A 19,092-nucleotide genomic window follows, 5' to 3' on the forward strand; every position below is an offset into this window, starting at 1 on the left:
TCTCCCCAGCTGCATAATCAGGAAGCGACCCAATTGCGCGTTGACTCAGATTGTTTCTGTGGGCCTCAGGCACGTGACACCTGTACCCTCATGATGACTGACGGCGTCTGCCGGCCTTCATCACCCCCGCGGAAGGTGGTCTCTTCCTCCTCCAATGAACAGGCAGCTTCGTCCGACGCTCACGTCACCTGACTTATCTTTCAATATGGCCGCGGCAAGAGTCGTTGAGCCTGCTTTAAAAGTAGAGAAGAGAGCCGTCGTCGGCTAAGTGTGCAGGGGCGTCGGGCAGGAATGTATTAGGGGAGGAGCCCCCTTTCCCCAGGTGGGTCAGGAATTAGTGTGAGGGTTTTTTTTCTCCTCTTTCGGGACCCTATATCACCCCCCCTCCTTTAAAATACGAGGTGTCGTAGTACGAAAGAGTGGGTAGAGAGACAACTGCGACGGAGGAGTTCGCCATCCATTCAGACTTCGGGTTAGAAGAAAGGGCCGGGCTTCTAGCTGTTCTGGGTTATCTCCTCGCATATGCTTATTTCTGCCTATTTAGTTTTTAAACGAGTGGTTAATTAGAAAAGGGTATGGGAAAGTAAAGAGAACTTCTTAACTTTAAGGCATTCCCTTATCTAATAAGCTAGTATGCCATGCTCATTTGGGAATAAATCCTGTTGAATTACGTAGGACTTGATTCCACATAAATATGTGTGATGTTGGGTCGTTACACGGTTTACATTTAACTAGTGGTTTTTCTCCAGATCATTTGCTTCTTTAAGAACCTGAAATATTATGAGTTAGAGTAGAGTTGAGCAAGGCTTTGTAGATATACGGCAGATGGGGAAAGTTACCTTTAGAAGTGGAGGAGGGGCATAATTCATATTTTGCAAGCAGGAAGATTCAGGATTCATTGAGGTGTTGTGTGGTTTCCGGGCTGTATGGCCGTGTTCCAGTAGCATTCTCTTCTGACGTTTCACCTGCATCTGTGGCTGGCATCTTCAGAGGATCCAGAGGATAATAGAGAGATCCTCTGAAGATGCCAGCCACAGATGCAGGCAAACCATCAGGAGAGAATGCTATTAGTACACGTCCATGTAGCCCAGAAAACCACACAACACCCCAGTGATTCCAGCTGTGAAAGCCTTCGACAATACATTCAGGATTTAGTGTTGACATTTCCTGTTAAAGGGTCTTGAATAATAGATGTTGGAAAGGATAATCTGTTTGAGACCTTGGAGAGCCTTTCCAGTCCGAGCAGACTGCAGAGTTGGATAGGCTAGTGATGTAAACTAGCTTCATGTGTTCAGTGGAGAGTCTCCCTTGTAAGACTGTATTGTAGTGGAGTTGTTCAGGAAGATACTCTGGGCTATAGAACTGTGTATAATAGATATTATCAGTTTACTGTATTTATTATTCTCTCATAGTGTCATTTGTTACTTGGGTAATACAATTTTCTGCATTGTGTAACATGTCTAATATTTATGATTTGCTTCACACTTCTGCAATCCTTTTCCTATAGATTGTACTGATTAACACTGTGTAATCCACCAAGAGTCTTGGTGAGACAAGCAGATAATAGAGAAATTTAATAGCAGGTGGCTACATAAAAATGTGACAAGTAGAATGGGTTTTGTGACAAGTAGAAAGTTCACTAAATGGGTTTTGGTTATTTTTCATCATGTCTGTTTTTTATCCGCAGTTTTATGTGCAAACTTATTTAAAGTTTGAATTACAGACTTTTAGCACTGGGTAGCAGTGTTTGTGAACAAGATATTGGGGTGTGGGTGCACTGTAAGCATATGTGATCAGCCAGTGTGATGCTGCAGTAAAAAAAAAGGCTTGTACAATTTTGGGGTGTATTAACAGAGATGTAACATCCAAATTGCAAGATGTCACAGTTCTACTTTTCACTGCATTGGTCAGGCTGCACCTGAGTACTGTAAGCAGTTCTGGGGGGGTCTCACTTCAAAAAGAATGTAAACTGAATGGAGTGAGTGCAGAGGAGAATGGTGAGGATGATCAGGAACCTGGAGACAAAGGCCTATATGAGGAAAGGCCGAGAGACTTGGGAAGCTTCAGCCTGCAGAAGGGGAGGTTGAGAAGGGACATATTTCTCTCCAAGTATTTTAAGGGCTCTTACTTAGAGGAGGGCAGGGAGATGTTCTTGTTGGCAGCAGAGGATAGGCTCACAAGATTGGGTTGGAAATATGGGTGGAAAGGTACCGGCTGAATATCAGGGAAAAAATTACAATAAGAGTTGTTCAGCAATGTAATTGGCTGCCTAGAGAGGTGGTGAGCTCCCCCTCACTGGCAGTATTCAGGCAGCAGTTGAATGTCAGGATACTTTAGGTTGCTCCTGAATGGAGCAGGGAGTTGGACTAGAGAGCCCTTCCAACTCTGTGATTCTATAATCAGAACTTTACAACTATTTGCTTCAGCCCTTTAGAAATTCCCATATGGACACAGAGATTCTTGCTGTGCTTCACAGCTCCCCATCCAAACCTCATAATCAAGGCTTTCACTACCATGTGTCTTCTCATCCAGATAAGATTAAGTCCCTCTGCCTTTCTCCTTTATGTTGACTGGTTAATCAGTATGTATTTGGTTAGTATAGCTAGAGCTGCTGGAGGGCTAGGCAGCTGCAGCTTCTTCGCCAGATTTCCATGACCAGCCATGGGAAATACTGTCCCTTATTACACTGTCTTCTATTTCCCAAGAGTGCCTATTTTGGGGCACGTATGTTTCAAGTGAGAACCAATATTATCTTCTTAGCTACACTCAAAAGCAAATCAAACACAGGTAATAGTTGGCATTTTCATGGTTCTGTACACTTTAATAGTGCTTTTACCTTCCTTCACTCTAGCTGAAAAATTAGAATACTATAAATTGGAATCAGTAATATGCAGATCATCATAAAACCACCACCTTTAAATCATCTTAAAAGTGTAGCTTGTTATGCTTTTAAGAGCTGGAAGGTAGCAATATTCCGCTCTCTAGGGGAGCGCATGTCACAAAGTTGACTTGCTGTTGGAAAAGTTGTCATTGTTTTACCAAGGTAAAATGGAACCAATAGTAGATCTTACCCAGATAAATGTAACTGGCACATTCATATTGGGAGAGAGAGACTCTTCTTAATAAACGTAACTTCTGAGGCAGATCTGATGAGTTGTGATGTTTCATCCATGTGAATGCTTGCCTTTTGAAACAGGAACATGCTTCCATTTGGTAAGGAGGAATCCGCTTCCTTGGAGCAGCTCTTCTGGTTTTTCTGTGAATCTGTGCAGCGGGGAGACTGGGAACTTGCCCAGGCCTGTGTTCCTCAGCTGCATCAGTTGCAGGAGGATGGTCCTGAAAAGGTGGAAACAATCCTGCATGCTTTGGTAGCCTGCCCTTCTCGTTTAAGGTGAGTAGTGTAATGATTTTCTGCCACTAGTTGGTGTGAGTAAGAATATGTGGCAGAAGGGATTTGGGACTTGATATAACATGTCTGTTTTGAATGTATTCTTTTATTTCTATATGAATGCTTACCCTACTTAGCATTGCGCAAGTTTTTAAAGATGTACTTTGTTATACATGTATGAGTCACAGATATTGGTATAAATTCCCAATTGGGTGGTACTATCTTCTAAGGTTATCTTCAAAGTAGGATGTCACTTTTTGTGGCATTATATTTCTAAAGCAAGTCAAGGGAGCTCAGTCATTGCATTGTTTATACGTATTATGCTGGTTTGCTGCATTTCTCATTCTGTAATCTCCCTCAATCACAGTGAGAAAGGTGGACTATACATTAAGATGCATTCTCATAGGCTAAGTTCTGGGAATGCCACAAATTCTGGGGGCATTCTGTTGCTCCCATGTTCTTCTTGAGAGCATATTGGGGCCTCCAGCTGCTTGCTATTGGAAACAGAATGCTGGAAGCAGCAGCCGCCGCCTTCTCCCAAGAAGACCTCATTATTTGTTTAAAACAGTCACTATTATTTAGCAGGGACAACTGTGCCTATGGATTTAGGCTTGTAAGAACATGCTTCCAAGGCAAATGAAGAATACCCGTATATACTCGCGTATAAGTCGACCCGCATATAAGTCGAGGCACCTAATTTTACCACAAAAAACTGGGAAAACTTATTGACTCGCGTATAAGTCGAGGGTGAGAAATGCAGCAGCTGCTGTTAAATTTCAAAAATAAAAAGAGATGCCAATAAAATTCCATCAATTGAGACATCAGTAGGTTAAATATTTTTGAATATTTATTTCAAAGAAAAACAGTAAACTGGCTCTGTAAGTGGAAAAGAGGGTCAACAAGAACAATATGGTATCAACAATAACTTTAAAAGTACAAAAAACCTTAGCTCAACCAGCAACCAACTGCTAAAACACAAGAGTTAAAATCCTTCCAAAACTTTGGATTCCTCATCATCATCTGTATGTCCAAAATGTAACCCAACTTAGATTTTAAGAGGGATATTATCAGAAATGGAAAATCTACTTATTAGCTTCCATTGTAAACAATGGGGGATGAGGCATCCTTTTTTGGGGGGTCAATAACTTTGGATCCCCTGACCCAAATTTCACCAAACCTGGCTGGTATCATAAAGAGACTCTCCTGATGAGACCAGTCAGGAGCTTGGTGAAGTTTGGTTCAGAGGGTCCAAAGTTATGGACCCTCAAAAGGGTAGCCCCATCTACTAATAGCTCCCATTAAAAACAATGGGGAATGGGGGCACCTCATTTGGGGGTCCATAACATTGGATCCCCTGAACCAAACTTTACCAAACTTGGCTGGTATCATCAGGAGTGTCTTCTGAGAGTACCCTGAAATTTTGGTGCCACTAGCATAAAAACTGCGCCCCCTGCTGGCCGGCAAAGTAAAACACACAAAAATTTAATGACCCGCATATAAGTCGAGGGGAGCTTTTTCAGCATTAAAAATGTGCTGAAAAATTCGACTTATACATGAGTATATACGGTAAATCAAACTGTCCCATTGGATTTGGTCTGTGTTTGAATAAAAATGATAATGGATTTACGTATGGGCAATTATGCTCAACCATAGTTGTGTCTGGGACAGAAAAACACACATCTCCATTGCTACTTGCTGCATTCCTCTCTTTCATGCTGCAACCTTGGGTACATTTTACATTATCATATGGAATATCTGCCAGTGCTGCAAGGTAGTTGAGTCTTAGTAAAGGTATATGGGTGGCTGGGGTAGGAGGATACTGCTTGGGTTGGTGTACTGGCAGCCATGGTGGAGAATTAAGAGATGCCTTGCAAAGGCTGCAGTTCAGAGCACAGCTGCTTGTGAATAAATTCTGCAAAGCTTATCTAGGTTTTCAGGTAGATAAATGTAGGGATGAAATGTAGGGATGAAGTAGATAAATGTAGGGATGTTTAATCCTTGTATATGCCTTATTTCTGTAGGTGTGGGTCAAACTGTAGTCCTCAGAGAATTGCTTGGTTTTGGCTCCTTGTATTGCAGAAGTGGCTAGCAGTTGAACAGGTAAAGAAATCTCTTTAGTTCCAAATCAGAAAAGTCTTTATGTGCATGCCTTTGCTATATGGAGGCCATTCTTTGGGGACCTGAGCCCAGTGAAGTCTCACAGTGATGCTGTGACAACAATATTTGCTCACGATGGCTGCCATTGGTGAACTGTTGTTTGGAGACTTCACCTTGGAGCAAGGGCTGCCATGAGGGGCATCAGTCCCAACAGGGGAGCTCCCCATCAGATTGCTTTCCTGGCTGCCTGGACTTGGCTTTGTGGGGAATTCCCCTCCTCCCCTTATCATAATTGTTGTTCTAGATCACAGTTTATTTTGTGAATTACTGTTGTGATGACTGCAAAATATTATAGTAAATTCTGGAAAACCAAATGTATTCCATGCATTCTTTCAGACATTTAATAGGAAAAGCAGACCATATACTCACTAAAAAATGCGGTAATTGAAACTTCTCTGTTGAGTGCAAGTCATGTTCATTTTCTGGGCTGCAATGCAGAGCAGCTGCCTGTGTGCTCCTCAGTTTGTTTTTGCCAGTATGTACTCCAGCCTCAGTGCTGCCACCTTCTTAATGCTCCTTCTATGCAGTTTCAAGCAGCCTAGTATGGAGGTTTAAGCAAGTTATTCACGTACAAGGATACATGCTTAATTTCTGTATGCTGGGCTGTTATTATTAAGCATTTGAGTTGAACCAGTCAGAAAGTTTGGCAATTTTTCCAAATTTTAAAAACTGGGAGCTTCAAAAAATTCTCCTTTGGGATTATTGCCACCATCTTTAAAGGACACCAGATCAGTAGGATAAATACTGGTAAGCATCAGCTGTCATCTGTTGAGTAATTTGTTGAGATGTATAGTCTGTTTATTCAAGTAATAAACAAGTAGAGTGACAAATGACTTGCAGCCTCCCCCTATTTGTAAAAACTAAAGCTATCTTATGAAGAAGCACTAATTAAATATTTCCAATTTGTTTTGTTTTTCTGATTGCTTTAGAGAACAGTTCCAGTAGCTCTCCAGAGAGAAACTGAGTTCTTGGTGCTCTTAGAAGAACTTGGAAAGGATATCTCCCACACCATCCTAGAGGTATGGTTCCAAGCTGAACAAGAATTTGATAGAACTACTTCTCAGGCAGAAGTTAGAGCAGAACAATTAATGTCAAAAAGCAATGTTAATTTTCAGTAGGAGTTACATTTAATACTGCTGTTGTGTGTGTGAAGGATGAATTTAGCTGGTAGAGGCGGTGGGACTGCAACTCTGGGAATTCCTTTGAAATATGGAATGAACCAAAAGTTTGTGTGTGTGAGGATGGAGAATTCATACAAGCAACTACCATTTAACTTTTGGATCAGTGCACATTTAAGGTGATGGTTGCATGGATCACTGTGGGGCGAGATAGGTAGGGGAATAGATAGATCAGGGCGAGATAGGTAGGGGAATAGTTACGTAACCTGGCAAAGATGGAAAAATGCCATTTGGCCTATGTTTGTGACCTGGGACTCCATTGAAAAGGAAGCATGCAGAATCACACCCTGGCTCCAGACAGTTGGTGCTGGTGTTAATTTCACCCCATCCTGAGTTGGAAGCTAATGTCCCAGTTCTGGATCTTCCTGGCCCAGCCACAGGACCTCTGTCTTAGATGGATTCAGCTTCAACCTTTTCTGTTTTTACCATTTTACCACAGCCTCCAAAGTCCTGCCCAATGGCTGTCTGTGCATCAACTGATGCAGCTGGGTGTCTCTGTGCATTCATGACAACCCAGGCTGAAACTCTGGACTACCTGGGCAAGGCTCCTTGTATTTAGATGTTAAATAATATTGGGAGATGATTACCCCCTGAGGAACTCCACATACCCTTGCCCTTCCCTCTGTCCCCAGTCTTGGAGGAATGAGACCAGCCACTGCAGGACTGTCCCACATATATCAGTGTCGGTGAGGTGATGATCATAGTCAACCATGTCAAATGCTGCTGTAAGATCGAGTACTGTACTGGGCAGTAGTTCAACAGAGCAGGAAGATCCAAAGATGGTTTCTTCAAGAGCGGTCTCCCAACTGCCTCTTTTAATCTCCCAGGAAAGACCCCTAAATTTAGGGACACATTGATAATGTCCACCAGAGGGAACCATACCCCATCATTGCTGACTTTAACCAACCATGACAGGCATGGGTCCAAGAGGCAAGTGGTTGGCTCCACAGCAGCCAGGATTCTGTCAACATTGATCTAAGCCAGTTGGCTGAAGTGATCCAACACAGGACCTGAAGACAGCAATGGTCACTGTATCAATATTGGCAGGGAGGTCTTGGCACAATGACAAAACTTTGATCCATCATGCTTGGAACTCTTACCTCAGAGCTCTATACTGTGTAAACATGTTTCTCTGTTTCCATATGAGGAGGCACTCCTTACCCCACAGCTTTTCTACAGAGAACTCTCCCAAAACTTTCCTGGTTCTCTTAACTGTGCCCATCAACTCATTCTTAGATACACAGATTTCATCTCACCCAGTAGTCTCAAGATTGTTAGCTTTGTAAAAGCCTTTTAAGAGCCAGCATGGTGTAGTGGTTAAGAGCAAGTGCACTCTAATCTGGAGAACTGGGTTTGATTCCCTGCCACTTGAGCTGTGGAGGCTTATTTGGTGAATCAGATTAGCTTGTGCACTCCCAACGCATGCCAGCTGGGTGACCTTGGGCTAGTCATAGTTCTTCGGAGCTCTCTCAGCCCCACCCACCTCACAGGGTGTTTGTTGTGGGGTGTGTGTGTGGAGGGAAAGGAGATTGTAAGCCCTTTTGAGTCTCCTTGCAGGAGAGAAAGGGGGGGCATATAAATCCAAACTCTTCTTCTTAATTACTATTATATCACTATATCAGTATTGTAGCCATTTCCATTGGAAAATGAAAGAGGCAAAGCAGTTCCCTGGATCACATGCTGTCGAAGAAGGGGACCATGTTGTAGAACTGATATTCTCTCCCCCTCCCCTACACACACACGCACACACAATTTCTGCTGCTGCAAGAGGAGAGAGAAGCTTCTTATTTCCAATCACTCTGTTATTATTATATCGAGATATCAATATAGGAGTTTGGTGTGTTTTGGCTAAGCCTGCGTGGGCTAAGCCTTTTCTTTGACTTCCACTTCTGGCTACCCAAAGATTCCAGCAGGAGAGTAGGAAGCAGGAAGGGACCAGCAACATGGAAGGGGGGGGGGAAGGGGAAAGGCGTGGACAGTGGGGTGAAACTAAGTTGGGTGTGGGTGGAGGGAAGATGTCTGGGGCCAAGCTGTGCTCACTGGCAAATTTGCCCTGCTCTGGCAGCAAAGCAAATTAAAGTCGTGCTAGAAGTGGTCTCGCTTGCTGAGGAGAGAATGGAAAGTGAAAGCGAGGTTTGAGGAAATACATCTGTACAAGTAATCTTGATAAGACAGTCATTTTCCACACTGTGCAACAGACACCTTGTGCCTAATCAGGCTATATGTGCAAAATAGCTCACAAAAGCCTCATAGCTGATTGCCAGATCACTAGCATTTTGAGATGCCTCTGACCGGGAAGTAAGGGATGTATCATCCTAAATAATGGAGCTGGGCATGAGCTAGCAGATGGACTGGAGACAGTATAGAACTATTAGCAACTTTCACTGCCACTCCATAGGATATAATAAGTATCCTATAAGATGCTATTGCACTTTCATCACAAGTGCACTGCCAAACTTGCTCTAATCATCTAAGCTGCTTCTTCAAGCTCTATGGTGAACCAAGGGGCCAAATTGATAAAGGGGTGAAGAGGACATCAGGGAGTGATCCTGTTAATGGCGTCAGAAAGATGGCTATGCCAGTCATCTATTGGCACATCCAGAGGTGGGATCCAACCAGTTCTCACCACTTCTCTAGAAGTGGTTACTAATTTTTTCTGAGTGCCGAGAAGGTGTTACTAAAGCAATCTCCCTGCCCAATAGGGACTGGAGGTGTGTGTGTGTGGCGGCGCTACTGTTTGAATCCCACCACCATCGGAACCTGTTATTAAAATTTTTGGATCCCACCACATCTAATGAGTCACTGAGGGGCATTGGATCCTGCATACCATTCTGGAAACCAATGGGATCCATCGACAAACATAAATCTGCTCCCTTTGACAGATTACATTATCAAAAATGGCTGAGCAAAGCAACTGTGCTGCTTTAGTGTTGCTCTTGCCTGTTCCTACCCTGTGTGGCAGAGTTACAGCTCTGTCACTCCTGTCCGTTTTGGGACATTCTCTCACTGAGTTCCCAACAGGAGACTTTGGATATCTACTCTGAACCTTCTTGTGTCTTTTAGTTCTTTCAGTGATCAACTTTGTTATAAATAAGAGGTTGTGATGGGTGTGATAATGTAAATGTTAATATTATCAGTCATTATTTGTATAGTGAGGGGAAAGTTGGTCACTTCCCATGAGGTCTAAACAGAACTCTGTCTAATTTTGTTAAATTTTTTGTCCTATTTTTACTCCAAGCTCAGAGTAGTGTGTGTAATTCTCCCTTCCCTTATGGTATTATCCCAACAGCCCTGTGAGGTAGGTTACACTGAGATGGATCAGCTGGCTCAGGGTCACCTAATGAAATCCATGGCTGAGTGGAAATTTGAACTTGGATCTCCCCAGTCTTAGTCTGACACTCTTAACTACTAAGCCATGTTGATTGTCAGTGGAATTAAAATTCTTCCAGAGGGCAGTAGAAACTAGTGGTTTTTCCAGATGCTTCACGTAGCTGGAGAGCCTTGTTCCAGCCACCGCTCCACTCAGACACTGGTGGCGTGTCCACTCAGTCACCTTCTGGCAATGTCAGGATTCTACTTGCAGCGCTAGACAGTAGCAAAGAACTGGGTTGCAGTTCCTTCTTTTTAACAGTGTAAAAGGATCCATGCAATTTGGAGGGTGAGTGAGTATGGCAGGCAGTGACTATGGGGTGAAGATAGGCTGGGAGTAGGGCTCTCCAGATGACTATGTAATTTCTGGAAATCACTTGTCACTTGAGCCAACTGGAGGATTCTCACCATGCAGTAGTTCTTAGTAGGCCTCCTGTGTGAACTGGACCAATATAGTTGTTGTAAGTCTTAGATGTTTCTCAGATCTATTATGCTGTTTTCCATGTTGTGTGTATTTTCTTCCTTAGGAGCTATATGAAGCTTATGAAAATGTCCATGGATCGAACAGGAAGCAAAAGGATGTCTCCATGCCGAAATTTAGTGTGGAGGTCATCTCTGCTTTCCGAAAACTGCTCTTGCGAGCGCCTCGGAAGATGCAAGCCATGTTGGAGTTCCTGCAGAGAGATTCTGTTGGAGAGAACTCTTCCCTGACACAAAGTTGCTCAGTGCAAAGCATCCTTCTTGGCTTCCTCTGGGACTCCCTAAAACTTTTGAAGTGTTTTCAGTTAAATCCAGAATCATCAGAACGAGATGGGAAGGACGCCGTAGATGCAATTTATAATGTGCTTAGTATATTGAATGTGGAAGTGGAGAATCCGACTGGAGAGCTGCACCTTCTATGCAGAGAACTTCTGGATGCTTGTTGGGCTGAAAGAAGCCCACTGATAGAAGAGAGGTTGCTGAGCTGTATGTTAAGGAAAGACAGCCACGCCTTGATAAATATGTTTGGCAGTGTTTTCATTGAGAAGACAAGAGAGAAACTTCTGGGACCAAAGTCATCCGGCAAAGGTTACTTAAAAAAAATATCTGCTAGCAATGAGTACCATGTGTCCCACAGGCCAAATCTCACACACACACACGCCTTGCACACATCAACCAGTATAGTATTTGTAGGATATCCTGGCATAGATAATAGGATACCTCTGAGGAGTCTGAAATTATGCAAGAGCTTCCCGGGCCTCTTTTTATCTCCATGCAGGAAGTTGGCATCTTCAGATATACTCTTGCTCTGTGCCCCTTGCTCCATTTCACTAGTTGTTGAGGTCTTGGGGACTTTGGTTCCTGAGCAGTTGGACTGAGAAAGGCCTGGCATGAATCTCTGGTTTTAAAAACAAAATGTTGGATTCTGTTTAAAAAAAACAGGATGCAGATTTAAAACATACAGTCGGGATGGCTTGTGTGGGTTTTGTTCACATTTGAGCTAAGGGTCATTTTGCTGAACGTCTTTGGTTTCCAAGTCAGTAACAAGATGAGCAAATGAGAACTAAATGTGAAGGCAAAGTACCCCAACCCAACCCTCTTCTATGCTGAAATAAGATCTTTCCCCCAAGCACCTCTTGCCTGTCATTGCAGTGAATTGAAGCCCATTCTTAGGGGAGCCTTATTTCAACATAGAAGAGGACTGGCTTGAGTTGGGGTGCTTTGCCTTCACATTTAGCTTTCATTTGGCTCATCTGGTTACTGACCTGGAAACTAAAAATATTCAGCAAAAGGAACTGGGAGCCTGCTGTACTCCTCCGATATTCATTTAAAGATCACATTGTTTGTTTCCATGCACTAGTCTGAGAACTTTGGTTCTCAGTTTTCCACAGAGTTTTCCTCCACAGGCCAGAGGTTCCCGGTTTGGGGGGGGGGGGGGGGGGGGGGAGGCCTCAGGCTTTAAAATAATTTGCTATTTTCAGCTAGTAGCTTGGCTGAGAGGATTAGGCAGGATTTAATGCCTTGGATTGCTGCAAAATTTCATAAACAGCCATGGAAATCAAAGCTCATCTCTAATCTTGTGTCGGTGCAGACAGTGAGCCAGCAGTATAGACCCACTGGCACAACGTGTCTCTGCTGGTGCTTGTACAGATAGGTGGAAATGCAGATTAGGAAAACCTAGATGGTTTCTCTGTGGAAAACTACCAGTGTGGTCTAATATAGCCATGGAATAATCATAATGTCCATCCTGTATGTTAATGATACCTCAATGTTATGCATGTTAATGATACCTATTTCCAACCCTATGTGGAACACAAGAATAAGCATGTCTAGGTTTTTTCCCTGAAGAAGCAACTTTGTTCAATAATCGTATTGAGGATTGAATTAAAAGAAGCTGATTAGCTTATTCTTCAGTATCCGAGCAACAATGGGTTTATGAGGTTCTGATTTTTGTTAATGGTCCCTGCACACCCAAACATAAAAGCTGATTATGCTTGTCCACCCACAATAATACTGCAGGGTCTTTGCTGTTTAATGATAACTGTAGACTTCCCAGCTAGAGAATAGTTACTAACTAGTTGTATTGTGTAGAAAGCCTACCTTTCCTGATGTAATTCTGAACCTTTTGGTATATGCGGGATTAACCCCTGTTATGGATGTTTCAGGTGCATCTGAACAGCTGGATACTGAGAAGGCAGTGATGTCTCTGTTCTCAGGCTTTGAACCTACTTATTCTTGGAAGTCTGCCTATTTTTACTTTCTTATCTGCAACAAACACTTTTTGGAACAAATTCTGGTAAGGCCGTAATTGGACATTTGTGTAGGAAGAGTTGGTCAAATTAATTATGGTTATTCAGAATAACTGTTTCAGAAACACACTAACTCTACGAATGGTACTCCTCAGGTTTTACTATACTACCGTGTTTCCCCGAGTATAAGACAGTGTCTTATATTAATTTTTGCTCCCAAAGATGCACTATGTCTTATTTTCAGGGGATGTCTTATTTTTCTGTGTTCTGTTTGTCGGGCATGCTTCCAAACAAAAACTTTGCTATGTCTTACTTTCGGGGGATGCCTTATATTTCGCACTTCAACAAAACCTCTACTATGTCTTATTTTTCGGGGATGTCTTATATTAGGGGAAACAGGGTAGCACTGAGATTTCTGGCGCATCTGTACTTCCCCATAGGGTTGTCATAGTTGACTGATGAATTTCAAACTAGGGCGAGATAGCTTCTCTGAATGACATGAGAAATAGTTAACTCTGCCTTCAGTGTAAATATCTGAAAAGGGACTGAGATGTAGAGTAATAATTATAAATTCATCAGTGTTTTGAAATCTGGCACATCAAAAGTTATCTGGAATCTAAATTCGTGTAACCTCTAGATATAAGTATACTAGCAGCAAAGCTCATTGCAGGGAAGATGCAGTGGGCCCAGCAAAGGGTGGGGAAGCAGGCATCTCCCCCTGCAATGGCCTTTACTGGGACCATTGCAGCCCCCTGCTCCCAGTGCAAGACTTACAGTCTACCTGGTCCTGGGTCTGTAGCTGGTGGTAGGAGAGGTCGGAATGGTATGACTTGGGGTAGATGGGGAGGTGAGGATTGGGCGAGGGTGGAAAGGAGTGGATTGGGATGAGGGGTGAGTGGGAAGGTGTGGCATGGGTGGGGGAGAGTTGAAATGTGAGGGTTGGGGTGGGGGGAGGATGCCAGAGTGAGGCTTAGTGTGACACAGAAAGGAATGGGGAAGCTTAGTGTAGGGAGGTGGAAGATGAAACTTGAGGTGGGGGAGGGTGGAAAGGAGAGGAGCAATGCGTTGTGAGATGCATCTACTCCTATTGAGGTGGGTGTGTGAAGCGGGAGGGCTTTAGCAGGGCCAGGGAGCAGCAGTTGTCTAGGTGCTGCTGCTTCATAGCACAGGGGCACCCTGTTGGGTGGGGAAAGGTGGGAGATTTGCAGGCCTGGGAGCAGCGGGCGCCCAGGCGGGCTGGAGAAGGCCTTTTGTAGGCCTGGGAAACACTAGGTGGCTAGGTGCCGCGCCTCCACAGCCCAGAGGTCCCCAGGTTGGGGGGGGGGCGGGGCAGGAGGCTTCTGTTGGATGTGGGAGTAGCAAGGGACAAGGTATTTCTGCTTCACAGCCCAGAGGAGCCCTGTTGGGGGGGAGGTGGGAGATCTTCTCTGGATCTGGGGAGGAGTGGGTGGCAAGGGGCTGCTGCTCCACTGGCTGGGGGCAGGCTGTTGGGGAAGGGAGAGATGTGGGAGGGCTTCTGTGGGCCTGCGGAGCAATGGGAACTAAACCGCTGCTTCTCTGCCAGCTGGGATGGGGTTCTGGGGCATACTCCTGGGTCAGGGGAAGGCAGGCAGGGGAGGGGATGGAACTTTGCTCACCAATGGGAAAGCAGGACTTACTTCACGAGTCCTGTTCACCAACTGGTGGAGGGTTCTTTGTTGCAGTATTCCATCCCTTAGCCTTTTATTGGTTAGGATGCTTTTGAAGAGTCAGTCCAACAGTTCACTCTGGTACAATACTTTCTACTCTGATCAGTGGTGACTCCTTGATATTTAGGCAACGGCTGAACTTTTCTGCTGTCCAAGGTCTTCTAAATGGAGCTCTCAAAGGTTCAACAAGAGACTTTATGTGCACAGAGATGGGCTCTGTCTGAGAGCTGTGGTCTTTGGAATTGGATCATCACAATCCCATTGTTTTTTCCTTTGGCATAAATGGTTCAAAACTAGAAAGATGATATGGTGGCATCATTTTTGTGAATGCATGTGTTCTGTAGGGATCTCTTTTAAGCAAACCTCATTGTCCTGGTATGTTGGGTTCCTAAGTGTTTCTTGGATCAGTTTTACTAGTGATTTTATTTCCTACACAGATAGTCCATAGAATTATAATGTATAAGTGGTTCTTTTTCTAGATCACAGCATTAGCATTACTGAAAAGGGAAGATTTCTCCAGCCTTGGTAACTTACTGAAAAGGGAATTCAGCCACCTCTGTCGCCTCCTGATATTACTAGGATGGACTCAGTGTCGTAGTCTGGAATCAGCCAAGAAGCTGCTGTGCACTCTACATAAATCTCAGGCAAGTAATTCATTAGTGTGCATACAGGAAAGGTGCAATTTTTGCTCTTTCAATCTGTTTCTTGAATGATTTGTTCCTTTCTTATCAATAGGGCCTCTGCAATGACACTGTCTTAAAGGACTTCTGCGATGGGCTGTGTTTCCAACTAGAGGTTCTTGAATGGTGTATACAACAAAATAGGTAATGCAGGAAAATGGTTGTGCTAATATTGACAAGAGTCTCTTCTTCCCCTCCCCACCAAACTGGGAACCTGTGCTGAAAATCAGTGAGACAGCTGTATCCATATAGCATTCATAATTTCAGTTAACTGCAGTTTGACATCTATCACAAAAGAAAACAAAGCAGAGCAAAGCAACCATACACAGAGCATGCTACTTCCCTTTTTAATAATGGAAAGCAAAGTTTGGACGTGGTGAGTCAGTGGCATCGACTCACTGAATCTTAGACAGGAAACTTTGTTTTATTCTTAGTAACATATATCACCCTGCACAAAGCTTTCTCTCAAACTAGAAGATTGTGCAGGGCCAAACCTGTGCAGAACCCCCGTAAGTTGCACCAATATGTGACAAAATTATAAAAAGCCCCATCCAAGTGGCGAGGCAGGTGGCAACAGCACTGCTCCCAGACAGGATTCTTGGCAGCGCAGGGCGGCTTGCAAACCAAAACTGCCTTCCTACATCCTAGAAACCTCTGTGGGGCTTGCTTCAGTGTGAATTGGCCACTTCTGGCATAAACTGGTGAATGGCTGGGAGGAAGCTGAACTACTGTTGGCTCCTCCCCCAACCATCCCCCAGATCGCCCCGTTGCACTGGCGGCAGTGGCATGGGCATTGGGACTCTCTGGTGCAGTGTCCTGCACCATGTCCCAGCTCTAGGGAGGCTGGCAGCATGTGCATGCTGGCGGTTTCGCACCTCTGCCAGGGTAAGTGCTCTGGGAGGGCATTTCTGCCAGTGGAAGCCTGCACTGCTTCCATTGGCAGATTCAGTCTGCTGCCGGGCCTCCCCCCCTCCCCCCGGATAAAGCTATTTGAGTGGATTCATACCTCCATGTATTCAGGGAAAAAAGTAATCCAGATCCTGTGGTTTGGCAGCCGATAATATTGTCTGAATGTGTTTTCAAGTAAGCTCTACTTAACTTGTGTAACATGGTTAATTTAGTTGTTTAGATAGTTCAGGTTTATGCTGGCCCTTGTGAACCAATTATTCATATCTCTTATGTGCTTTTCACAACAAACCGGGAGGAAAAGAGAGCAGACAGATATTTCCATAGAATCACAACACATCTAACTTGCTTATATTTCTGTTTATGTTTGTCTGTGGTGGCTCTTGACCACCTTCTACCAATTGTTGTGTAGTTCCTGAAGATGCATTACATTTATCTAATGAAAAAATGAATTGGGATCAGGAGTAATTCTCCTTTGGAGAAAAGCTAATGCTCTATTGTTGAATCGCTGTTTCCTCCTCCTTGCAGTAACCCTCTCCCAGAGAAGATACTTTTGCAGCATTTGCACAATTTGGATTGCCACTCTTCACTTTATCACCTTCATCACCTGACCAGCCTCGTGGCCCTGGATGAAGAAGCTGTCATTGAACTTCTGCAGAGAACTGCAACCAGGGACACAGAAGCTCAAGGTAAATGTGTCACAGATGTAGATATGGCCAACAGTCGATCCAGTATTTAAGTACTCATTGCTACATCTGGGTATGCATTTATTTGTAATCGAGGAGGGCATTAATCTCCAACTGTGTCCTAACAGAGGGTTAACTCTAGTAGAAGAGGGGCAATTTGTTCCAGTTTTCGGACTCACAGATCAGGTTGTACTCCCACGAGGGTCCCCTGTCCTCCAAGAGCAGTATTTTAGGGAACTCAGCAGGTACAGCAGGAGGGAAGAACTGGGGAGAGCTGTTGCTTTTTGCTTTTGCAGGTGCTTATCTGTTTCCCTGGCTTTGGAGCTCTGCGGGTGGGACGAGCTCTCAGACTTGACTCTTTCTACTGTCTTGGTTCTCATGGGGGAGTGGGGATTTTCTACAACATATTATCAACAGTTTTGGCACCCTTTCACCAGAACTGTCTTTTGCTGTTACTCACATGTCATCAATAAAATCCTTGAACCCATCAAGCGAGTTGTTGTCTGGACATGAAGTTTGACACAAAGTTATCTTCTCTCTTGCTGATAGAAATAAGTTAAATTGGAAGAAAACTGCCTTTAGATTCAATCTGGTGGCTGGGAGCTGAGGGAAATCTCATGGGTAGAAGGGATTTCAATGAACTGGGACAACATCAATCCCCCTTTCTGCTCTGGTGGGGTCAGGGATCCCAAGGAGCAGTGGGGGTGCGGAATCAGGGGAGTTGTGAAATATCACACCAACCGATCCCATTATTAGAAATGTTTTTACTGAATTCAACTCAGTGTTTAAATAGATAACATAGTTTTCAGTTACTTTCCCCCAGGCATTTCATAAAGTTCCAAACATAAGAAAGGTCTAGTCATATCTATTATTGTCCTCAATTTCATTTTTCATGTTTTCATGTTAACAGTGAGTGCCATAACATCATTTACAGAGTTAACTGTTATAGCTGACAGTTTTCTACAAAATTACAATAGCAGTTGTGAAAGTGTTTATACAGGAGGCTTTTATTGTGGGTCTTGCCTGTATGCAGTTTTCCTACTTCAAAATGTGTTTGGAATTAATATGTAAAATATATATTAAAGTGGTGGAATTGCATAAGTTTCAGATAAAGTGTATTGGTATAGATCAGGCATTAATTCTGACCACATGAGAGATTATCATTATGTTTGAAGACACTGGTGTGTCTACAATTTTCTCTTGGTTCAGCATTTGGAATTTAGTTCTGGTATATGTTTGTAGAATTTTACTAAAAATATGTATCCCTCAAAACTGTTCACCCGGGGAAGGGGGACTTCTATAAGTATAACTTCCATCATTAAAATGAATAGTTAAGCAACATAAAAGAATACAGATCAATAAAAGCTGGTGACCAGTTGTTTTTTTTTACGAGTCCTTGGCTGTCTCATCTGAATTCCCAGCCTTGGAGATCTGTGAACGGAGGCAGCTTGTCGCAAAAAAGCCTGCTTTAATTTTAAAAAAAGGACCAGGAAAAAAGGGGAGTGAAAATGTTTACATACACTCTGACAGAATCCTATTGAATTTCAAGTATGAGCCAGATATCAAATGGGTTGACTTATTCTTTTTTAGCAAGAATCTATGGAGAAATATCCCAAAATGTCAGTGCTATTATCCTTTTGTCACAGCAGTGTGGTCTTCTGTTTTTGAAAGCCATATAATAAGTGTATATAACTGCAACTTGTACGACTTAGATCTGGGTGCTGAATGGGGGTCGAGGAGGATTTCAGGATACAGAAACTGAATTGCATCGTTCTGCCTGAGTGACTTCGTCCTTCTGTCTTCCACACTTTTCTTCTTTTCAGATTCAACTGTGAGGCCAGCTTCCAGCCTCTTGAGTCAGCAGCGCAACCTCATTCTTTTCCGGGCATTTTGTGCCATGAAATATGCCATCTATGCACTCTGTGTCAGTGCACACAGACATGCAAACTGCAAGGAGTGCTTGACCCACTTTGCCAGTGACCTCCCTGATGAGAATGATCCTGCAGACCAGCCTCTATTCCCAGGTCTGATAGCTTGTTCATATGTAGTTGCTGAAGTCAGGAATGCAATTCATTGTGTGCGTCTGCTTACTCTACTGGGAAGAGCAAGACTTGATTGCTTAATTCAGAACTGTAACTGGAGGTACAGCAAGCCTCCTACCTTGTTATGTCATGTTTGCTCTTTGTTCCCATGATCGGATTGGGCTCTGCACTGATCTTCCCTTTCTCCAGCAATTTTTTTACTAGGTCATCTCTAGTGCAGAGGGGCAATATAGAATGTATAGAAAGAAAGAGGACAGGTGATGTAGGTG

At 43.6% G+C, this 19,092-nt stretch overlaps 1 protein-coding gene across 4 annotated transcripts in view; it reads left to right on the top strand.

Annotated features, from left to right (window-relative positions):
* The first annotated feature begins 213 nt into the window (after positions 1–213).
* Positions 214–19,092, top strand: part of ZFYVE26 (zinc finger FYVE-type containing 26) — a 58,235-nt gene continuing 39,356 nt past the window's right edge. For all 4 annotated transcript variants that reach the window (XM_048483988.1, XM_048483989.1, XM_048483991.1 and 1 more), the window contains exons 1-10: positions 214–322; positions 3,197–3,391; positions 5,410–5,488; positions 6,475–6,564; positions 10,620–11,160; positions 12,738–12,868; positions 14,989–15,153; positions 15,245–15,333; positions 16,624–16,784; positions 18,605–18,805. In XM_048483988.1, coding sequence (XP_048339945.1) covers positions 3,201–3,391; positions 5,410–5,488; positions 6,475–6,564; positions 10,620–11,160; positions 12,738–12,868; positions 14,989–15,153; positions 15,245–15,333; positions 16,624–16,784; positions 18,605–18,805 — 1,648 coding nt within the window. In that variant the 5' untranslated portion in view covers positions 214–322; positions 3,197–3,200. The remainder of the gene's footprint in view (positions 323–3,196; positions 3,392–5,409; positions 5,489–6,474; positions 6,565–10,619; positions 11,161–12,737; positions 12,869–14,988; positions 15,154–15,244; positions 15,334–16,623; positions 16,785–18,604; positions 18,806–19,092) is intronic.

The sequence above is a fragment of the Sphaerodactylus townsendi genome, linkage group LG02 (assembly GCF_021028975.2).
Source record: "Sphaerodactylus townsendi isolate TG3544 linkage group LG02, MPM_Stown_v2.3, whole genome shotgun sequence".
NCBI lineage: Eukaryota > Metazoa > Chordata > Lepidosauria > Squamata > Sphaerodactylidae > Sphaerodactylus > Sphaerodactylus townsendi.